Consider the following 23,376-nt stretch of genomic DNA (forward strand, 5'->3'; position numbering starts at 1 on the left):
CTACCCACAACCTTCTTGAGAAAATCAAGCCGGATAAAGCATGGCAGTAGCCAGAAAAGTGCTGAGAGAGAGCCGCTCACTGGAGTTTGGGCCCCAGGTGCTGATCTTGGCTCTGAGCTTCTTTGTGTCACCCACTCCACCCACGGGCAGGAGGGCGGTGCCAGACCTAGGCCCGTAGATGGTACTGATACCAGAGGCTTCAGTTGACACAGCACAGATTTAATATCAGCTCCCTTCCTGTTTCTTCGGGCGTGGTTTCTATGGTATACTGGAATCCAAGCTGTTCAGATAAAATAAGCTGTATGTTCCTGCTTCATTCACTTTTGAAAGCATAAATATTTATTGTTTGTCAAAGTAATATATAGCAAATAAGAGTGCTGGGAAAAATAGAAGGCAGCAGGGAAAGAGGAAGACCAAATATGAGGTAGATCGACTCCGTAAGAGCAGCCGTATGCAGGAGTCTGCAGGGGCTGAGCAGGGCTGTTGCGAAGGGACACTGCACATCACTCAGAGTCTCCAGGAGCCAGAGCTGGCTCAACGGCATGTGGCACACACAATCTATGATGTCATTTAAAAGCAGGACGGTTCTGCCCTGACTGGGCTGCTCAGTGGGTAGAGCGTCCTCCCGAAATGCCCAGGTTGTGGGTTCAGTCTCTGGTCAGGACACATATAAGAAACAACCAGTGAATGCATAAATAAGTGGAACAACAAATCGATGTTTCTCTCTCTCCTTCTCTCCCCCTTCCTCTCTCTCTCAAATCAATATGAATACAAATAAATATGAATATGTGTGTGTGTGTATGTATGTGTATATATATATATATATATATATATATATATATATATATATAAAGCCAAATGGTTCTAAGAGCCTAATTATGAAAAAGAACCCTACCCCCAGTCCCACTACTTTTAAAAATTTTAGCGGTTTCTTCTGGTAAGAAGAAACCTCTTTATTTCTAAATAATTGGTACAGGGCGTTAGTCCTTCATTTATCCATTTTACATTTATTGGGTTCCTGTTAAGATAGGGGAGGACTAAGTTCTCCTATATCACCATCCACACTTTGTCTTTCCCGTTTCCCAGTGCTGGGTGAAAGCCACAGCTGTCAGCATTTCATTATTGAAACTAATCCAGGTAGCATCCTATGGTTGTGATTCTTTTTTTAGATAACCAGATGTTTTACCTAGAGGTAATCATTGCCTTGCTGTTACTTGTTTAGCTTCTATGTACCCATCATTTTTTCCCCAAAGGCTACTACAGGTTCCTAAATGCATACAAATGTAAATTTCCAAATGCATCAGGTAATTAATCAGCCCTCTTTGGTTTTGTTTTTGTTGTTGCTGCTTTTTGTTGTTTTTCTTGGGACTTCCCTTCTTGAGCCCCCCCCTTCCATCCACACCCCTCATTATGTGACACCCCTCCCCAATTCCGTCCTTTTTTGTTTACTGGATTTTGAGTCATCCTGTGGTTTGTTTTACACCATCATTTCACTGGAGAATATCCTATAGTAAACCCAGAGAAAGTGCATATGGGAAGCAGTATGTTTGGGTGTTTGCATATCTGAAAAAGTTGTCCACCTTCATCTCTGACTAATAGTTTGACTGGATGTGGAAATACAGAATGAAGATTTCTCTCAGGGTATCATAGGCGTTGCTTCAGAGTCGCCTGCTTTGATAGCTCATGTCTCCTATTTGTCATCTCTGTCTTTTTATTCTATCTTCTAGGAGATTTCATCAGTATTATCTTTAATCTCCTCTATTGACTTTTTAACCTTTGCTTTTAATTTCCAAGGTGTCTTTCTTATTATCTGGTGTTTCTTTTTGTGTGTATATTAGTCTGTTACTGTCTTTGAACCTAATATCCTCTTATTGCTCTGATAATATCAATTATCCTGCATGTTTTGTTTCTGTCTAGTTCTTTTTTTTTTTAACTGTTTATTTATTGCAGTCTGTGTGTTTCGTGTGGGAGGCTTTCCTTAATTATCTGTTGACCCTGGTCTGTTCATCCACGTTTAAGAGTGAGGCACTTAAAGCCTAACTGATGCTCCCAAGGCCCAGGTGGGGATGCTCCCCTGGTGGGCGTCCCTGTGCAGTGGTCCACACCAAGCTGGTTCTTCCAGTGGGTACCCAGGTGTCAGTGTTTGGGTGTCCTTTCTCTTTGGCTCCTCATTCTCTCCAGAGGAGAGTCTCCCCGTCCTGTCTGGGGCTGGCCGCAGCCTCCATTTGGGTTATAGACTCCCTTTTTAACCCCTGGGCTTTCAGTCCACATCACCCCAGCTTCCTGCCCATCTTCTCCAGGATACAAATCTTGGGCTTCAACAGCAGAAAAGTGGGAAAAGGGGTTTTGTTTGATTATTTTTCCCAAACTACAAATACCACCTTCCTACTTTCCACTCTTCCTTCACCAGGAGACAGAACTCATGACTAAAGTGGATTTCTTTCTCACTTTCCCTTGCTTTACAGCCCCCCTATTTTCTACAAAGAGAACAGGAAAGCACCATCCTAATCTATTCGAGTTGCAGAAAAACAGACCACAGTCACGAGAGAGCAGGGCCGTAATTGTCTAGTTTAAGTGAAGCAGGAGGGAGTACATAGAATGGGGCCACTGGCGCCCCACATGCTCCGACAGCCCTGCTGATGTGTTTTAACTCAACTAAGGTGACATGTAAGTTATGGCAAGAAAATTTATGACCAGGGATGGGTAGATTCTTTTAGATGCTGTCTGGTCCCATGGCAAACTCCCATGGGAATTAATTATACCTGGGGATGTTGTGTGTTCCCTGGGAAGCGGCTGGAGAAGGCAGAGCTCTTTTGCCAAGCTTTCTGTCTGCTTCTCTCCCTCTTTGGATGTGGCCTTCTGCATCAGCTGGAGAAGCCCATCCGGTCAGCCTCCCAGGAGACATCTTGTCCCACTGCACGACAGTGGTCAGGTGGATATGGAATCTCATCAGCTCTGTCCCCACCTTCAGGCTGCAGGATCAGATCTTGTTGCTTTGAGTTCTCCATGGACAAGATGAGATGGATGTCAAAAGTTAGTCACCGTAACAATGTGCAGTAGCCTTGTACACAACCAGTGCCAGGTCATAAAGTGCCCATGACTGTTAGATTTTTTAGGGTTCCCATAGATTATAGACCTTAAAGTTATAAGGGAAATAAAGCGAGATCCAGCCCCCAGTATTCTTCACAGAGAAATAAGAAAATCGGCTCCCATACTGAAAGACCTTCTGTCTGCATTCAGTTCCTTGTTAGAGTAGTTTGATACTTATATGATTAAATTGGGTGAAGGGAGGCACTAGTCAAATTAGTGTGCAATTATGAATCTCATGTTTGAACTGTGTAATCCTGTCCAGACCTGAAGGGATTGACTGTTAACTCTTTATATGTCAAATTTCAATTCTGCTTGATCTCAACACTTACCTTGTCCAACAGCGAAAACCAAAGAAACAGGGCCCACAGTCGCCATCTGAGGATGGATTGGCGCCTGTCTGGGTTGGAGGAAGAGTTGGCATGAGCGTTTTTCTGAGTGAATTGTTATCATCACTTTCCATGACTGGTCACTGAACTAATCAAATAGTCAGTGTTCAGTAAATGTTTTGGATTGATTACTTTTCAAACCAGAGAGAAAGGATTCACATATTTCCTGGGAAATTACCAAGTTTGATGCCTACATGTGCCCACTGAGATAAAAAAGATCATGTTATAAAAGAAAAATCTTAAAATTCCTGTGTGAGATTTGCTGGGGGGTCCTGTCCAGCCTTCTTTTCCAAGATTTCCACATTGGTCTGGAAGCTTCACATATTATTGCAGCTTAAATAATCAGCTTTGGGCTACGTTTGCCACTTAGGTCTAAATACCATTACTCTTGACAAAATTAAAATAAATGGGCTTTCTCCAAGACCTTCAAAGAGCTTTCCTAATGAGCAGATGATATCATCTCCTCTGAAGATGAGGAAACAAAGCCCAGAATCAAGTCCCACAGGACGAAGGAGCCAACATGAATATTAGTGTCAGACGTACGGAATCCTCACCCCTATCTCTCAGTGTGATCGTTGTAGGGGTTGTGTGTGTGCTCCTATGACGGAGCAGGGAAGGTAAGGACAGAGAGGCCTTTGGTGTTCACCTCTAGAAATAAACTTGCGTGCACCCTTCATCCTGCCTGTCCCCATGGCCTCTAAAAGATTCCTCAGGGTCATCAAACGGAGCCGGAGAGCAGGAGCCATGCCTGTGCCACAGAATGAGAGAGTGGGCAGAATGAGAGAGCGGGGGCCCAGCATGAACAGCATGTACCCCACTGATTAGACAAACGTGAAGAGACTTGACTCATGAAAAACTGGCACAGGGCTAGAAAAAGTTGTGCAAGATTGTGTCAGTCTTATCATGCCGTCACAGCTCCTGTCGGCCTGGGGACGACTCTCTGTAGTCACCATGAGCTGTGTGATAAGGTGGGGCAGCTACACAACCACAGGGAAGGCGCACTGTGGGCATCAGGACCCTCTCAGGTGGTACACAGCCATGCAGACACATACGCACACAATGCTGCCCACCCCTTTAAACATGTATACGTCTTAATAAAGATTCCTATATATGCCCAAAATGCTGAAGAATAGAGGCAAGACTGTGGAGTTCAGATTATCTGTAAACACCAAAAAGTAAAAACAAGTAATACAGACATGATATTTGTAGGGTATCTTAGAGTTTCCAAATCACTTGTACATTTACGCCTCACCAAACTCAGTAAAATAATTAGAAAAGAAATCGCTATTCATATTTGACTAATGAGGAAAATAAAACTGAAGATCAGGGATTTATTCAATGTTCCAGAGCTGTTTGGGGGTTTGGGTGTTAGAACTAGAACCCGGAACTTTCAGGTGAATGGGGAGATGATCTTAAGGAGGACGGCAAGAAACTATAACCTTTGGATATTCTGTGGGTGAGAAGAGAGGCGGTCCCAGTGAGTAGGATTCATTTGGAAAACTAGTGGGTCAGTCCTGTGAGTCATTCTGAATGGACTGCAAAGGTTGTCCTCACTGGAATCTTCTCAACCTACCATATGGTTGTTAGTTATGTTTTGTTATAATTATCTCATTAATCTTATGTGAACGTTGGAATTTCTTTCATTCCTGACCATAGAGGAAGGCTTTTCATTAAGATTCTTTGTTGAGTGGAAAGACCACCACCACGGTCCTCAGTGCCAGGGGACCGTGACGAGATCCTGCAGCTCTCAGGCCTTTGGAGAAAGTTCCTAACACCGGCCACTCGGGGTTCTCAGGGGGCAGTTTGTTTGGAACACTTGGAGACCCTCAGATGGAAAGCTTTCCGAGAATATTGTTAGGCATTATACTGCTGATAAATTACCTCAGGCCTCTTCCTTCAGCTGCTTAATCACCTGGGAGAAAGCCGCGCTGACTGGGAGGAAGTGGGACCATCCTCCTGGCCCTGCTCCGAACACACGCGCACACACCTGCAGGTAGTCACGTTTTGTCTTTCCCTACCATTTTTCAAAAGATCAAAGAGTGCGGCACACATTATTCAGTAGTACATGAAACAGACACCCCACAATGCACACCAAATGGTCACAATAACTCCCAGACATTCCCTTCCCTTCCTCCAACATTCCCCCTTACCAGTGGGTCTCGAGATAAAATCATTACGTGCCCACCAGAGCACCCTCGATTCCCAGGCCAGATTCCTGCTCAGCAAACCCTGCCACCCCCCCCCCCCCACCGCTCCCCCAGCCCCCGCAAGTGGTTTGAGAGCACTGGAGACGCAGAGGAATGTCACGCCACCAGTGCCTGACTGGTGCCACGTGAGAAATGCCCATAGGTCTTCCATGAAAGGTCTTCTCCTGTTCCCCCTCCTTTCCCATTTTGTTCCAGTTGAGGGAAAACCCAGCCCCCAGGAAAAGCATGGGGGTTTTGCACACATTCTTTTGGTCTCATTCAGTTTATTTTCTCTGCATGTGCAGACACATGAAAGGAGCCACCTCTGGGCTTAGAGAAGTCAGATGAGAAAAAGGTTGAGCTGTCTCTTTAACATTGTATGGCAGCATGGGTCTGAGAGGAGGATCCCTGGAAATGTGTTCACGCCTGGACACGGCGATCTCAGCTCCCAGGCTTTGAAGTACAATGGGAAATGTGTGGCATGGGCAGAAAGTCGAGAGTTCTGTGCCATCACAGTGGAATTTTAAAGATAAAGTCAACTGGGAGGGCTGGATGTAAAAGGGGAAAAGGTATTATGAGCACCAGACATCGGAAAGTAGGCAGAGACTGCAAGGTAGGGAAGTATTTTCTTCACAATTGGGAGTGTGTGTTCCCGCCATTCTTAGGTCCGTTCTTACACACACCGTGTAGATCTCTGCGCTGGCTTCTCTGAGGAGAGATGAGATGAGTCTTGAACACAGTCAGGATTAGGTGGGAATGGTAAGAAGTCATAATGCAACTCTGTTTTCCCTCAGAGTTTGCAAATGTGTGGGATGTCTGGGCCACTTTCTTCTTTAATCCTTTTCCCCTACCACATTTTGACTCTCTCTGTGTTTAATATCTTTACTGGGAAATGGTCAAGGTCAGAGAAGGTGAAAACTACCCCCACTTAAAGGTGGTAGTTCCCACTTACCCTGAGGACAAATACGGTGAGAAAGAACTTGGGTAAGTCAGGTCAGACACTTAATTGTGCATTTTCAGTAGCTTAACTCTGAATAAGTACATTACGGTTAATGTTCGCCCCAGACTGGTGACCAGCAGTCCCTCCGGGAACTGCAGGACAGGCTGTGTTAAATCAAATCAACTTAAAAAGGCCTCCCTCCTCCTTCCCCACCTTCCTTCTCCCCACAGTGAAGACCTCCTCATTTAGCAGATGAGTCAAATGATGAGCTCAAAGCTGTGTCCTCACTTAAAAGGGTTGTTTCCTGATGGTTGGTTTTGACTTCCACATTGGATGAGCCTCCCCTCGGATGTTAAATATTAGCCCGCCGTTGACCCTCGGCTGCAGCGTAGGTGTCAATGTTTGACCGAAGAGCACACATCCCGATACACTAACAAGTACACCTGAGCGACTTCGGGAAGCCAGTTGGTGGGAATGGAAATGAACATCGGGTAGAAATGAACCGCTGTGGAAAGCCTGGACCGTGTTTCTGTTAAATCATTTGTGCGCTGTTAAATGATTTACATTCTGGGGCCTGGTAATCCCAGAAACGCGATTCCAGGCATTCCTCCGCATCGCAGCCCTGACAGTCTGTATCAATTACAGCGGTCATAAAGCCCCTTCAGCTGGTTAAGCATAAAGAATTATTGTCCTGCGGTCTTCCATATGCTCTCGTTAGTTCTCTTTGCCCGCACTTCTGAGGCGGTTCAGTACCAAACATTGTTACCGCCTTTGGAATTCCTGCGCCCGAAAGAGCCTGAAGCAAAGCCGTCCCTCAGAAGATACAGGCTTGCTTTAGTGCATTATTTTGAATTACAGGGGCCAGTTCTGGGCCACAGCAAAATGAAAATAACTAGAAAATCCATGAATCAGAGGTTAGTGTATAATTCAAATGAAAAGTAATTCTTGTTTCAGCTACTTTTGATGATAGATGTGGTTCTGAAAATATGTTGGTCACGACCGAGTCCTGATTAATTTGGGGAAACACACACCCTCAGGAAGGCCACATGCTGGCCAAGAAGTTCGGGGGTGTTTCCAGCCCCATCATTGCCACTAAGGCCTCGTGACTTTGGGCGAGTCCCTTACAGTTCTGGATTTCTGTTCTCAGTAAAAGCAGGTGGCTGGGCTGGCTGTGCCCAGGTCTGTCCCAGGTCTAACTTTCTGTGCTCTAGTCACCCACTTGGGTTCTAGTGATGTTAGAAAGGGGTCAGCAGTTCGAACGCAGAAGTATAACATCAGTTAATTTCGTTATTATTCTTACATGCCGATGGAGTCCAGGTTTCCCTTCATCTTTAAGATCTGAACTATAGATAATAATAGAGTTGTGTACTTAAAATCTGTTAAGATGGTAGATCTCATGGTAAGTTTTTACCACACACACAGAAAGACACCCCCCCTCACACACACACAAAGGGACACAAAGGAAGTTTGGGAGGTGGTGAATGTGCTCATTACTTTGAATGGGGCGATGGTACACACAGGGGTGTGCATTTGTGAAAACTCACCATCTTGTGTACACTCAACCTGTGCAGTGTTTGTGTGTGTATCAATTACACTTCAATAAAACTGTTTACAAAGGAGATATGAACTCAGTACATACTGAAAAAGTATATATTAAGTGAAAGAAAAATGTATGTAAGATATTTTTCTAAAAGGTTTATGTCCTTTTAAGGTCATGTCCATAGATCGTGATTAAATGTTTGGGGGAAGGACCAATAGGACAGACGTGTTTTTGACCCTGAACTCTGTGGCCGAGCTGACCAACAGAACGTCCTGCAATGACAGAAATGCTCTAGATGTGCTCTGGCAGCCAGCAGCTACTCTGAACTCCTGAGTGCATGAGAGAAATGCTGCAACTGAGGAACCAGATTTTTAATTTTATTTGATTTTAATTTAAAGTTACAATCCCATAACAAAGGTTCCTTCAGTAAAGTCTTATTACTTGTTCTGAAGTGGAGCTTACAAAGAAAACAGGATTCATTATCAAGTGACCTTAACTCCATTGTTAGTCAGATTCACGGATTTGTAACAAGTTGGGACTGGGTCCACTTCTTAATTTCTCATGAAGATTTAAAGATGAGGCCTAAGAGACGACTGGGTAAGCCCAGCACCACGGGGGCTGTTCTGGCCAAGAGTTGTAAAGGGAGGTCAGGGAGCATTTGGGGCCAAGTGATTCAGAGAAGTTGCCTTGGTTACCAGAGATATTCTCTGAGTGAGATTTTGGGGAGCTCCTCAGAAAAGGAAGACCAGGCCTCTTTTTAGGGAGATGTCATAACAGAGTCGTTGTTAAAGTACCAAACTTACCTTGTTGGTTTTTCTTTGCAGGAACTGATTGATGTAGATAGTGAAGTGGTGTTTGAATTAGCCTCCTATATTTTACAGGTAAGTTGCTCTCCCCTCCTGGCCACGCCCAGGAGGAGGAGGAATAAGGCTTAGTGTGCATGGCCAGCTGTCCTACCTACACCTTGGTGTCTCCATTATTTTAGCCACAATGGGGAGGAAAAAATTAGGGATGCTACATCAAGGCAGTCAGTAGGAGCTTCTGGTATTCTACCCAGGCACACATTCTGATTCAAAATCTCGAAACTAGGAAAAGTTATAGCGGGGCCTAGATGTAGAAACTTGCAATTTGTTGTTATGAATCACTTGCTTTGTATGTAACTTTCTAAAGTTTAATTTAGTGTCTCATATTTAAGTGGCAAACACATGCAGCCTTCTCAATTATATTGCTGTGGCGGAGAGGGCCATGGCAGCGGTAAGCTGGGCTTGCTCCGTGGTGGAGCTGCCCTGACTGTAGAGTGTATTTTAAAGTCTCTAACACTGAACTGGAATGGTTCACTGATGTTGGATTTTTTCTTCCACAGGAGGCAAAGGGAGATTTTTCTAGGTAAGTTTACAAAGGTTTCTTTTTTTTTTTTTTGCTTAAAAATGTATTCTGTTGCATCTCTACTAAAAGAAAGTATTCTGCTTTTCATAGGAGATCAATTTATTAATGATAAATATTTATGGTGAGATCCAGCTCTCAACTTGTCTATTAAAACAGATACATCAGGCATAGAAAACATAGTAATAGCAAGAAGGACATTCTGTACTCACTAAAAGGCTGAGATGAGAGCCCTGCGCCACACATGGCCGTGGTATCGAGGCCTGTTGGGTTGTCCAAGTGCCTCTGCGACGCCTTGAGTCACCAGTGTGGTGTGCGTAAGGCTGCAGGTAACCCTGGCAGTCTTCGTACGGAAGTTGACATCTTTATTTTTTTCTTTCTCAGTTTTAGTCTCTGACCCTCAAGGGACAGACTGCTACCCCACAGGGTGATTGTGGTCGTGGAAGTAATATCCCACTTCTACTTTTCTTCCTGGTCCATCTGTCATGTTAGAGAGAACAGAGACAGACTGAACCACTGCAAAACCTGTGCACTGCTTTAATAATAGCCCTGGAGAAGTGCAAACTTCAGTCTTGCCATTCATTTCAATAGGCACTGCCTGCTGACCAGCATGGCTGAAGTGCCTCCCAACTGCTAGAGCCTTCTCGGAGTAGGTGGTGGTAGCCATCCACCAATGGGACTCTCTGCTCAGAGACAGACATTATTCCTGGGCTTCTGTTGTATCGAACTCCCATGGGGGAAGCCCAGGAGAGCCCGCTCTTTAGAATCAAGTTCTGGAGGCAGAAAGACCAAACCACATGTACAAGAAAACAGAGCAACGGGGCATGGGATTCTGGCTCATTAATAGGCAATTAGCAAAATCAGTATTAAAAAAGAAGCACTAATTACACTTCTCCTCCATGAAGGAACTTCTGTGTTTCCTCGTGCTTTGAGGGTTTGATCTGTAAATGCAGCATTAACTACTTCACGCGGTGGCCTACCTGTATTTGGCTAGCTCTGTCAAGTTCGTGCTGACTGGTTCTTCAGGTCTTAGCTGCTTCTCTTTGCTCTCCTGTGCATTTCTAAATCTTTACAACAAAACCTGAGGTAAATGTTCTCAGATTTCTCAGCAAAAGCAAAAACTTATTTGATGATCTAAAGGATTGGCGAACAATTTCTGTGAAAGCTAGACAGTCAGTATGTGGGGATTTGCAAGCCTGTTGCAAGTCCTGTTGCAATTACTCAGCTCTCCCCAAGTGCAGAAGCAGCCACGGACGATTGGCAGTGTTCTGATAAAACTGTACTTACAGGCTCAAAAGTTTGAATTTCTTACACATTTTCATGTATTGTAAAATATTATTCTTCTTTGATCTCTGCCCCCAACCCCAGCCATTTGAACATACAAAAACCATCCTTAGCTCACGGGCCACACAAAACAGGCAGAGGCCAGTGTGATGTGGTGTGCTGACCTATGATCTAAAACGTAGTCCCTTTAGCTCAGTTTGAATATTTGCGTAAGGAGACCTCCAGGCCCCTGTTATTTGGCTTTCCCAAGTTCTTGCTATAAAGCAGAGGTAGTCCTTTTTATTTTTTTTAAACTGAGGCTTTTTTACAGCCTTATCAGGAGACCTTGAACCCGATAGGTGGCCAATCACCACTCACTGCATTTGTTGAATGAAACATTCTCAAGATATAGAAACTATGTTTGTTTGTGTTCTCTTCCTTTGTTACTTTTTTATGCCCCTCATTTGATATTGACGTTGGGGAGTTTTGATAAGTGCAAGTTCACATCTCCTGATGAAGATTTTTGGAGTCCCATGGAAAATGGTTTAACAGTCACAAATCGAGTGGTTTCTGTTGTCTGGCCTACTTACTCTGGAGATACTTTCCCCCCTTTGCTTTGGCCAGCTCTGACCCCTGCTGTAACTATTACTCATTTCTGAGAGCGCCCTGACAGGGTGGAATGTGAACTGTGGACAGCATTATCTGGCCCCACAGAGCATGGGAACGTGCGACCACAGGGATGGCCAGGGAGGGGGAAGTGCAGGCCTGGCCTGGCAGTAATTTGGGGCCCCCTAATGAGTTTGTGGAATGCCAGCCTGTTGGCTTCAGAGGAACAGGATCCTGGTTTGGCTTCATTTGTCAAAGCGCAGCCTCGCGGTTTGTTTGGAACAGCAGCTGTCAGGGAGGGAGAGGTCAGACACCTTATCCAGAAGGTCAGTTTATCTCCCACATGAAATGCCCATCACCTCTCCTGGTGGGGGTGATCTGTCACTGGGATGACTCCTCACAAACACACGTTGTCCATGGCAGGCCTGTGGTTAGTAGGTTCGAGTGGCCCGGAGTTTGGGAATTAGTCCTTCTAAATTCCTTCTTGGTGCCTCTTGCCATCTACGCCTGGAAGAATCCCAAAACATTGAAGGTGATGACTACATTTGGTGTGGTGGCTGCACTGATTAGGCATTTTAGATGTCATAATCTCATAGTATAGTTTTACAGCAAGTCATTTTTGCTCTACTGATATTCGTGCAGGACTGCACAGCCTTGGTTGTGTTTAACTGCGTGGCTTCGACTTGCATGCATGCCCTGTAAACACATTATGTTTTCCTGAACAACACTGATAAAATGAGATGTCAGCTTTGAACACATAGGACATGGGAGGAGCCTTTTCTGTGATCCAGGGCATAATCCTAGAATGTTCTAGAACCTGGAGAGTCAAATAACCTTTTGAACTAATGGTCCTACCCAAAAGGCACAGTAACTCTTTCATAGCCCGAGGGTCCTGAATCTGTAACTTCTGATTAGGCTACTTTGCCCAGGATGCTGGTATTCTATGTGTTTTCATTTTATATATACTGTATATGTGAATATATACAAATTAAATTCATGTAGTGTGAGTATTAAAATTCTACAAATGATGGCAGCAATTTTCTTGAAGACAAGAAGAGGAAGAGGGTTATTTTTACGGAAGGGAAAAGGCAGAAGTGCTGAGGTACTGTCACAGAAAGTGGACTAGAGGACAGCACAGAATCGTGACTTCTCCTGGACCCGTAGGCTGTTCTGTTTCTTCTTCTGGACTCTGCACTCGGCAGGCCCCCGAAGCCTTAGTTTTACGTAACATTCCCTTTTCTTTCCAGTTAAGGGAAATGCTCGCTCCCTTGTCTTACTGAAGTTTACAATGAGATCTTGGGTTCAGCTTTGTTGAAAGAAACGGACTCGGGTATAGATAGATAAGAAGAATTGCCCGTGATAGGAAGAAATATATGTCATACGTGTTCATATTCTAACATATGGCGGGCAAATTTGTAAGATATCACTAAAACTTAGGAAATAGTCTTATCTAAAAATAATATTTTCCTGTCTTGTATTATTTTCCTTAGCACAGCATGTAGTCATCATATTTCATTTCCTGGTGTGTATCTATGTAGAAAAATGAATGTTCATCAGTCGTCAGGAAATCAGTGGAGTTGGCATTTCTGTTTAAAAACAGTTGAGTAGCCTAAGGACTGTTAACCATGGCAGCCTTTATAGGCAAATATCGGGCTGAGAATGGTCAACACAGTTTGAAAACGAAATGTTCTCATTCGGTAGGCCCTGCTGAACCTTAGTCAGCTATGTTTTATGACACACGTACTTTATTTAGCGCAAACTCTGCAGTAGTTTTGAGTGCTGAACACTGCCCATTTCCTATTTTTAAAAAAATTTTTTAAGCCTTGGTTTATTGTGGGAAAATAATAGTCTCTTCTTCTTCTTTTCTTTTTTTTTTTTTTTTAAAGATTTTATTTACTTCTTTTTAGAGAGAGAGGAAGGGAGGGAGGAAGAGAGGGAGAGAAACATCAGTGTGTGGTTGCCTCTCACGGGGCCCCCACGGGGACCTGGCCTGCAACCCAGGCATGTACCTTGACTGGTAATTGAACCAGCAACCCTTTGGTTCACAGCCCGCTCTCAATCCACTGAGCTATACCATATACCAGCCAGGCAGTCTCTTCTTTAAATAGGTAAATGCAGGAATCACCTCATTTAATCTACTGAACAGGACATTCAAATTATATAGTCACATTCTAATTTAGTTTAATAGGAGACATTGCTACACAGTATTAAGTGAGGGGTTTCAAGAACTTGAGTTTTTGTTTCTTTCCCTAAGGGGACCTTAACCGAAAACCCCCATGGCCAATCCCCATACTCTGATTTTGAGAATCGCCTCACTTTTTACTTTCCCTCAGCCTGTCTGAAAGTGTGCCACTAAAAAAAGAAGGGAAAAAAATCATTTTAAACAACATTTTGCCAAATCAGTGAATTGTTTAAAAAATACTTTATGCTGAACAGCACTAATAAATGCCTGAATCACACTACCTTTGTTATAAAAAAAAATCACCCATACATTAATGGGAACTAGTAAAAAACATCTGTTCTGTAGAATTTTTTTTTGCTAACAAGATTTATCGAAACCAGATCACTACCGCCCTGTTAATCCGGGCCATCTGTTGGGACCTGGAAGTATCTGTGTTACAGAGGGCCGGATGCACTGATGCTAATGGTCAAAACAGGCTTCTACCAGGATGAGATTTATTAGGACCTGTGAGCACACAGCACCTGAAAAAGGCTGATATGAAGGAAGTTCTGTGTAAAGATCCATGGGCCACATGTTGCTTACCTGCTCGGTGGGGCCTATCGTGTGCATGAGAGACAATGGAGGGGCCGTACACCTGTAGGCTCTCTGTTCCAAATCAGCACAGCGACTAGAGGACAAGAAGCGAAGCTGTGATCGAACACTCAGGGGTCTGTGAATATGACATGTGCACAAAGTTAAATGCTTGTCCCAGTGAGGGAGTATCCGCTTATGAGAGTTCACTGGGCAGTAAGAAACCTCACTGTACCCCTGATCTATCAACCTGCAGGTTTCTAATGCTATTTCTTTTAAAAAATGCTTTTAGAAATAGAGCAATGCATTACTCAGTCAATAGAAATGAATAGCAGTCTTTCATTAACCAAGGAAATTGATTTTTACCTCCATTTCAGAAGAGTTGGAATATTTACTTGTGCTGAAAATTCCTTTCCTCTTTCACAGGCTGCATGTTCTTTGCGCTCTGGGGGAGCAGTTAGAAGCCAAAAAAAAAAAAAAGCTACAAACCTTTTAATATTTTATCTTCTGTAAACCATCGGACCATGTGTTTGCTAGTTGGGAAAGATAAATGAAATTTCTGTGACAAAAAAAAAACCCTCTTGATTTTTGTTTTCCATTTGAAATCTGTTCTTCCTTTATGAAGAGCATTTGTGAATTAATGTGAATGAAACTTGGCCTACTGGCATCTGAAAATTCCAGGTTTGTAGGCCTTCTATGTTAAACTACGTGATGTCGTTTAGGCAGCCATAGGTTAAACGGAGAATTTTAGAAGGTCAGCAGGAAAAGCAGACAAAGAGCTAGTTTTCTTCTAAAGACTTTTTAGCAGCATAAACATTGGTATAGATTGCTATCTTTGAAAAGATGACAACGCTATTTTCTTGCCCAGCTAATGGCTCTGAAAGAAAGTTGCTTAATCTAAAGCAGCAGTCGGTAAATCACAAGTCCGAGTCTACCAGTATCGTTACTTTGCACTTACATCAGTGGTTTTACTGCTACGAATCAAAGCAGGCTCAGTTTTAAATCATTATTAGAGCATTTGATCATTTGGGGTGTATTTTCCTACTGTTTTTTCATTAGGCTCTTGGAAGAAAACAGCTGGCACTAATCATATAGCAAGAGAGAGATTTGCTGAGACTTTTAGATAATTAGTAAAAAATACTCAAACAGCTGTGTTTGTAATAGTCAGTCAACATTTGGAATACAACTTACATAATGTAATAATATCTTGGAATCCCCAAACCTTCAAATTGCACTATTGGAAGTTTCCTAGAAAAAAGTTATCCATTAAGCTTGAAACACATGTAGTAGTCCAAAGAACAGTTTTTGTGGGAAGAATTTAAATTTATATAATTCTCATATATTATTTTACCCAAAACAGAAGAAAGTGGTGTGTGATGTTTTCCCATGCTTTAAAGACTGAGGGAGAAGCCTGGAACATTTCAAGCCAGCAAGACCTCTTGAAAGGAACAAAATCTATGAAAATTTGAAACAAAATGTTCAAGGGAAAAAGTTACAGATTGTTATAAAAAGCTTTGTTTTGGGCACAAAAGTCCATTTTACTGAGATTTTCAAGTGTGTAATTCACATTTTCCAAGTAGAGAATAGTGTTCAGATAGGTTATTTTGCAGGATAATATTCTTCAAATAGTGTGGGAATTTAGACGTAAAGCAAGGAGGAAATTTTGTATTATGATAGCTTGTCTGTTTTGTTAAGCGTTTACTTAATATCAGCATCATATTTTGAGTTGGCCTTGGGAATGATAAAAAGGTTCACGGCTATGACGCTGTCAGTTTTCAGAGTTTAGGTTCCCAATCCAAAGGGTGACGTTGTGGAACATCAGTCAGTTGTTTCTCGTCTATTTCAGTAAACTTATTCTCTTAAATTGTAGCATAAAAAATTCATGTTTGAATTTTATAAGTTTATAACTAGAAATTCACAGAATTTTCACAAACATTCACAAAACCTTAGGAAACCAAAGCCATTGACCAAGGAGGAAATCTTTCCTTAAGTAAGTTGGCAACTCGCATCAGAACTAAAGGCACGTAATTCATAAATATGTTCGCAATTTTGCCCCTCTGTGACTGGTGAATTAGTGTGGCATAGTCGTCCGTAACACATGCCCAGACTCTAGAGTCCTGTGCTGCAAAAATCTCAAGAGGGCTCCAGGTGCTTCCTTCTGTCTGCGGATGGTCACACAGTGGTGGGATGTTAGGAGAGGCTTCCCAGACAGTGTCTCCAGCCACCAGCTTTGGGAGCCCTCACTATGCACCTGAAAGAAAATCAGTCATAGGAGAGAAGCAAGTATTTTCATTTTCTTTGCTGAAACCTGAACTTTTTCTAGGTTCCCAAAAGCAGAAAGAGGAAGGAAGGAAAGAGAAAGGAGAGAAAAGGCTTCCTGTATGGCTTTTAAAGGTCAAAGAAGAAAAAAGTGTTCTTATTAATGTTACGAATCTGTCTGAATAGTTTTCTAGATCCTTTGCACCATTGAATATGTAACACATACAGATCCACAATGTATCTCTGAAGCTGCAGGGCCCCAGTGTTTCCGAATTCAGAAATTCGTAGGTTTTGGACAGATAAATCAGCATTTCCTTCACACCTGTGGCCGGTCCGCAGCACCAGTCTGTTCCTGCGCCTGCTGCGCAGCACCGGCGAGCACACCACGTGGGAGAGAGAAAGGTCAAGTGTTAACGTGTGGAAAAAGCTTAGGTTTGCCACTAAGTGGGCTGGAAAGGTTTGTTTCTTAGAGTTGTGTGGGTTTTGAAACTGTGGATAATGAGGACCTATAATACTCTTTTTCACTTGTGAAATACTTCTCCCTGGAGAACTTGACCCCCACGGTACGCTTGGAAAATGTGGAGGTGTCAGTGTGGCACTAGCCTACTGAGCTTCTGAGGTTCCGATTAGTCTTTGTCTTACGCTAGTGTACCTTCCGGTGTTTCATGCTCTGTTTATTGCTTCAGTTCTGGTGCACACACACACATCAACACCACTCGTCCTGGGAAGAATTCTCCCACCCTGAGCGCGTTCTGTGGGCCCCAGTTTCTCCTGCCAGTTACGACATCTGATTTGATCTGAAGGGAATCTTCTGGAGAAGGATTTCCTTTATAGGAAAACAAATACATTGTGGGTTTTGAAATCCTCCTATCAAATTTAATTTTTTATTTCTTCACTTTATGATATCTTGGTTAAATTTGTTGTTGCTCTTGTGGCAAATTCCTTAGTTGATGTATTACTACAAGTCTTAGGGTTTTCATTTGAAACTCCCATGCTTTCTGAGCAGTGTGAGCAGTGGAAGAAGGGCCGTCATCTCGAAACTCCCTTCCAGCCAAGACCAGCACAGCATGGAGAGACCACTTTTTTGCTAGTAACTCTAATAACCACCTAAAAATTTGGAATAAAATCTGATTAGTATTGAAACAAGAAGACTTCGGTGTTATTCTCGGTTTAGCAAATTATTCTCTCAGAGCCCTTTTTTCTTTTCCTTTTTTTAAAATTGATTTTAGAGAGAGAGAGGAAGGGAGCAAGAGAGGGAAACATCGATTTCTTGTTCTGCTTATTTATGGACTCATGGGTTGATTCTTGTGTGTGCCCTGACTGGGCATTAAACCCACAACCTTGGAGAGTCGGGGCAGAGCTCTAACCAACTGAGCTACCGGGCCAGGTCCCTCTTTTTTCGCTCCCTGAAGATGCAGCATGACTGCTGTTGGAACCTGAACCATTTTAGGGTGTTTGTACGTTGGCATTTCTCAGGTGCAGTGAACTGTGGGGGAAATGGCTGGGTGGAACGTGTAGCATATTCATTCGGTTTTAGCTTCCCATGTCTCTGGAGGTTGAGTGACCAGTCTCCCACGAGGGCAGCCTTCTGTGATGCAGCCTCCGAGTGTGGCCAGCTCATCTGACAGGGCTGGCCACCGCTACGTTACTCCGGATGTTTACAGACAGCAGAAAGGCAAATAGAACATTTCTACATCGAGGCCCTTGGGGAAGGTTTAAGAGCCATGGATCCCTTCCAGAGCATGATGGATTTGGACAGGCTTCACACCTTAGTGATTTCTTGGTATATTTGTCTACGTAACCTTGCCCTGCGGGAAAGCTTGAGAACCCACTGCAAGCCCCAGCTAGGAAGCCAGCCTGGGACTGTCATCAGGGAAACTTGTTTGCCAACAAACTACTGTTTAGTGGTAAGACAATCGCTTCCTCCTTCAGCTCCTTCCTTTCCCAAATAAACTTTAGATGTGATGAGTGTGAGTGAAACCAAGCTCAAACTCAGCTTCACTGCCTTTCTCCCAGTTCCATCCAATAAAAGTTCATCCCAGAAAAGTGCCTTCGATAGACATTCAGGTGCCACGCTAGGCACTTGAATCAGTGACTCCAGTCCCTGTTCTCAGGGACCCTATTATAGTTAATCAGGGGAAAGAAGATCCAGAAATTCCTCCTCGTGGGCTCTTGTTTGGTGAACTGAATATTTGTTTAAACCATGCCTTAACAGCATGTGAATAAAAGATTCCAAACCTTGCTTAGGAATTGAATTTTTCTGGCCACCCAGAGCTTACTGCTTGAAAATTGCCTGTGGCTGACCATCGTCTACTGCAGGAGTGTCAAATACATTTCACCGGGGGCCACATCAGCCTCGCGGTTGCCTTCAAAGGGCCGAATGTAATTTTTATAAATGTAACTACACCTTAACTAGGGGCAAGGAGCTCAGTGCTGCTGCCGGGTAGAAACGGGGTGCCAGGCTGGCTAAAACAAGGTGGAGGGCCGCATTTGGCTGGTAGGCCGGTGTTTGCCACCTGTGGTCTATTGGATCAATTTGAACTCTGTCAGCCTGGTAGTGAAAGTTTTCAAAATGTGTGCCTAATCTGCCTTTTATTTAGAGCAAGCTCTCTTGCTCCTGGTATACCATCCACTCCAATTGCTGGCTTTGGTTCAGATGGCATGACCTCGGTGCTCTGCGGCATTCCATTGAGAAGAACCATGATATGCCTCTCCTTTCTCCACGCAGGTCCGGCCCCAAAGCCTGCTCTCACACCAGAGCCCATGGGGGCCCCTTTTTTCCTCTGAACTTTTAAATTTTGTTTGAACCAATATGGTCAAGCCCCGCTCATTCGGTCAGTTACCTTTTCATACATTCCTCTTGCCTCCCGCGCTCAATTGGGAGCAACTTTTGTCTGAGGACTTCGGCTCATTGTTTTTTGTTTTTCTTTTTCTTTTGTATCTCCTAATATACCACCCACAGAGCAGGAGCTTGTGGGTTACTAATTGATAAATCCTTGGCCTCCCATTTACATGATAACAGTTCCAGTTCTTGGATTTATTGATTCAATAACAAGTTGAAGTTTTCCTTCTGGGTGGTGGTTCAAAGCCAGAATTTGCAAACACCCACTGCCATGGTTTCTTTGTGCATTTGAAAAATGCCCTTTCTGGGAACAGCTGTGATACCACCACCCACCGTACATGTGTTTCTTTGTCAGCGCATACGTGAACTGAAAATGCCGGAATGGTTTTGCCCAGTGCCACTTGTCTTCCGAAGGGTAGCTGCTGATTCCGTTGCTGTGGACAGCACTTGCAGCTGGGTGGGGACGCATGGGAGAGCACATCCTCCACTTGGCCGTGTGGGTGTTGGGGTGTTTGTTGTCCAAATGCCTCAGGAGCTCCCCATCTGTGACTTCCTTCCTTCATATTTACTCAGTGAGCTGCCGTCTCATCGCTTTTTAGACGTTATTGCCCAAGGTCCCAGTGACCAGTATTTGCCTCCGTTGGTGCGAGCAGCACGGAATCTGCTAGCACTGCCCAAGTTAGAACTGTGTGAGCTTCTGCAACCCCTGCAGGGCTCCGAGGGGTTTTGGTGGACCCTTTACAGCCCAGAACCGCCCCAAAGTGGATGCCACTACTTGCCTCTGGAGGTGGAGAGTAGGTGAAACACCCAGATGTCTGCTGAGCGTCCAGAGGGGAGTCAAGCATTCGAAGAGCAGTGGTTAGAACTAGGGAAGGTGATAGTATCTTCCAAACCTGAGAACACGTGAGTCTGTGGGAAAAAGAATTTCTGGTGCCCCGACTGCCTCCTCATACCAGATAATCCACTTCACACTTTCAGAGTCCTTTCCGTGCCTCGCCAGCAGCAAAAGTTATTTATTTGTCATCTTCTGGAAAACAGGTTCCAACGTGTGGTCAATCCCAGCAAAGAAAATTGGCGTGTGTTAGTGAGGGAAATAACTCTCAGGAAAAAGCAGTCAGGGGGTCCATCCTCGGAGCCCCATAAGCCCACGGCAGGGCCCCGAGAAGCTCCTCCTAGGTTCTACCCAACCCAACAGGGACACTGGTGACCCTCCTCCCAGATTCGCACTGCTCAGGGGGCGCCGGTCGGTGCCCCACTGTGTGTGCAGGGTCTGAGAAGGAACCGCAGTCACCTGCGAGCTCCGGCTGTGCATATGGTGTGTGTTTTTCCCTCTGTAGTTCATACTGTGTGTATACACACATACATACATACATACATACACATATAAATGGAAAGCATCCCTTCTTCCCACCACTTTTCACGAAAAGGGAACAGACGTGGGGGCTCCTGGCCGAGGCATGGTACGCTGGTTTACTTGGAGGGTGAGTGAGCTTATTGGCATTCTCTCTGTCTGCCCCGTCTTTCAGCAATGAAGTGGTGAGGAGTGACCTGAAGAAGCTGCCAGCACTTCCCACCCAAGCCCTGAAGGAGCACCCTTCGCTGGCCTACTGGTAAGCTGCTTCTCTCCCAGCGCCCGGGGGGCCTCTCGAGGAGTGGGCCCTTCCCGGGGTGTGTGGGCGCCCGGCAACTGAGTCCACTGTCCCGGCTACTGCAGGGTCAGCCTGGGCTCACATTGTTTTAAGTGGCCTGGGTCTCCATGAAACCGTTTTCTGCATTTATTTAAATGATGTGGTATGTGTGCCATCTCTCTTTTTTCCATTTTCTTTCATTTTTTAAAAAAGAAAACCTAAAATTTCACTTTGAAAGCTTCGCTTCCTTGGAGATCCTTTCATGTGCTGCTCGAGTTTCCTTGTGGAGTCCCGATCACTCGATGACAAGATGGGTGGGGGTTTCAGATGCGGGAGAGCTGCAGGGCTTTTGTGTTTCTTCGCAGAAGAGAGGCTGATTCTTTCCTTTCCCCACACCGTTTCCTTTCTCCTGATTTAGCTGCCATGTAACGTTATGCTGCAGTTCATCTGTTGGGCCTGACGTGACTGATTCTGAATGAGAGGCGCCCAGACTGCGGTTTGGGTCACAGTTGAGTGGGGCTTGCATTAGGGGGTGGCGTGTCGAAATTCTGCGGGGCTCACCAACCCTGACCACACTGTCCTTAGAAAAGCACAGTGCAGCTTCCCCGCATTCCTGCTGACCCCTTACCAGAAAGCATTGTAACTGCTTTCAGGAAAAAAAAAAAAGTCACAGAACATTTTGATCCTGGTCAACAGTAATCGACCCTTGCAAGCACTCCTGTGATGTGCTTTATGAAGTTTACAGATTCCTAATCATTCATCTTGGTGGACACCTTTTCAGTCCTTTGGGTGGCTTGAGAAGATCCCTTCAGCTGGGGTGGGACGAGGGTTGATGCAGAGGGCCTTGGCAGGAGTAAACTCCAGTGTGGAACCCTTTCCCCCCCGAGAGGCCAAGGCATGGGGCGGCCAGGCTGGGAATGAGAGAGCTGAGTGGGCTGGCATCCCTGATTTCATTCCTCTGAATGGTTTTATTGCCATTCTTTTTTCAGTAACAGATGCCAATATGGTGGCTTTACATTGTTATAATCTGCCCCCAAAGGACAGAATCTGTTTAACCTGTGGAGACTTTGCATGTGTCAGCTTCCAAACTTCCAGCCTGGTAGTATGTGTGAACCTCAGCAGACGACATCCCTGTTCCCTTGTCCACGGAACTTTGTGGCCCCATGTCCCCACGCCCCCTGGGCCTTATCTTCTCCCTTCCCCCAAGCTGTTTCGTCTCAGGAAACCGGGGTGAAGGAACTAGAGACACGAGGATATCACCCTAGGGACCAGTAGTTCCTACACCAACAGGGACTGTTTGCCAGTGGCGACTGTGATATTGGTTGGTGGGTGTTTGGGAGTCACATGACTTGTAGCCTAATGTATCCCTCAGTTATCTCATTTATGTTTCCACACATTTTTTGCAGCTAATGCTCATTTCAGAGTCGTGAACTCCCCTCTCCCCTTTAACACACCTCTCTATCTCTGTCTCTGTCTCTGTGTGTCTGTCTCTGCCTCTGTCTCTGTCTGTGTCTCTGTGTGTCTGTCTCTGTCTGTGTCCACAGTCCTATCTCACGTGTTGTCATTGACACAGAAACGCCTTCCTTCGTGTTCATATGTTCTCTTCCATCCGCGTGAACTCTTCCTCTCTATCACATCTGTAGCTATCTAGCGAGAGCATGCCTGCATCTCCGAGACCAGGCCAGCGCTTTCCCAGGCCTCCTTTAGACCCCCGGCGCCCCACACACCATCTCGGTGCACCGGGAGGACGGCAGCGCAGTGGGAGGGGTGCTTTGTGAGGCCACTGCCCTCAGGCTTCACAGCCCAGTTTATAAACAAATAAGCCAGTAAGTAGCATGGGCCATCCGGATGATACATTGTAAAACAAAGCAAAACCAAAATAGGTCTTTTTACCTTATTGCATTATCATTGGGTGGTTGTGGTTGCCTTTGACATTCTATCTAATTATTTGGATTTTTAAAATGCAGTGATGTCAGGAAAGGGATCAATGCTGTTCATTCTTCTAATAGAGACTGGAGACAGAGCCAGCCTCCCAGCTTGTTGGAGGGTAATCCCTCATCTGCAGGGCTCACCGTGACCTTCACTGCTGGAGGAGACCTCTACTCACTCCTCACAGCATGCGCAATCAAGTGCCCATAGTCTCAAATTGCCTGCGCATTCCTGACCGAGGGATACACATTTGCTGTTCCTCGGGGCCCTCTTGCTCCCACTGGCCTTTGCAGGTGTGATGGACAAGCTTTGGGCCAAAATAAGCCTTGGGGAGCCCCATCACACCCGAGAGGCACACACTTCCACTCAGTGAGCAGAGCAGTCGGTTTGGGAATCTCAGCCACGTCTCTGAACTGTTGGGTGACAACTGTCCAGGAAACCTGAGTTAACCAGTGCTTCTCTGCTGCCTCGATTCCCCACCTGGAAAATGGAATTAACCACCCCACCCTAATTCTGACTATAAATGAGGGAGAAAGTAAAAGGTTATGTAATGCAATCAGATAGTAGTAAAA

General features: G+C 44.7%; 1 protein-coding gene across 5 annotated transcripts in view; it reads left to right on the forward strand.

Moving 5' to 3' along the window:
- FRMD4A (FERM domain containing 4A) overlaps positions 1–23,376 on the forward strand; it is a 445,706-nt gene that overhangs the window by 318,690 nt on the left and 103,640 nt on the right. For all 5 annotated transcript variants that reach the window (XM_053922092.2, XM_071221290.1, XM_045183617.3 and 2 more), the window contains exons 6-8: positions 8,967–9,023; positions 9,506–9,528; positions 20,774–20,857. In XM_053922092.2, the coding sequence (XP_053778067.1) occupies positions 8,967–9,023; positions 9,506–9,528; positions 20,774–20,857 (164 nt within the window). The remainder of the gene's footprint in view (positions 1–8,966; positions 9,024–9,505; positions 9,529–20,773; positions 20,858–23,376) is intronic.

Source organism: Desmodus rotundus, chromosome 4 (assembly GCF_022682495.2).
Source record: "Desmodus rotundus isolate HL8 chromosome 4, HLdesRot8A.1, whole genome shotgun sequence".
NCBI lineage: Eukaryota > Metazoa > Chordata > Mammalia > Chiroptera > Phyllostomidae > Desmodus > Desmodus rotundus.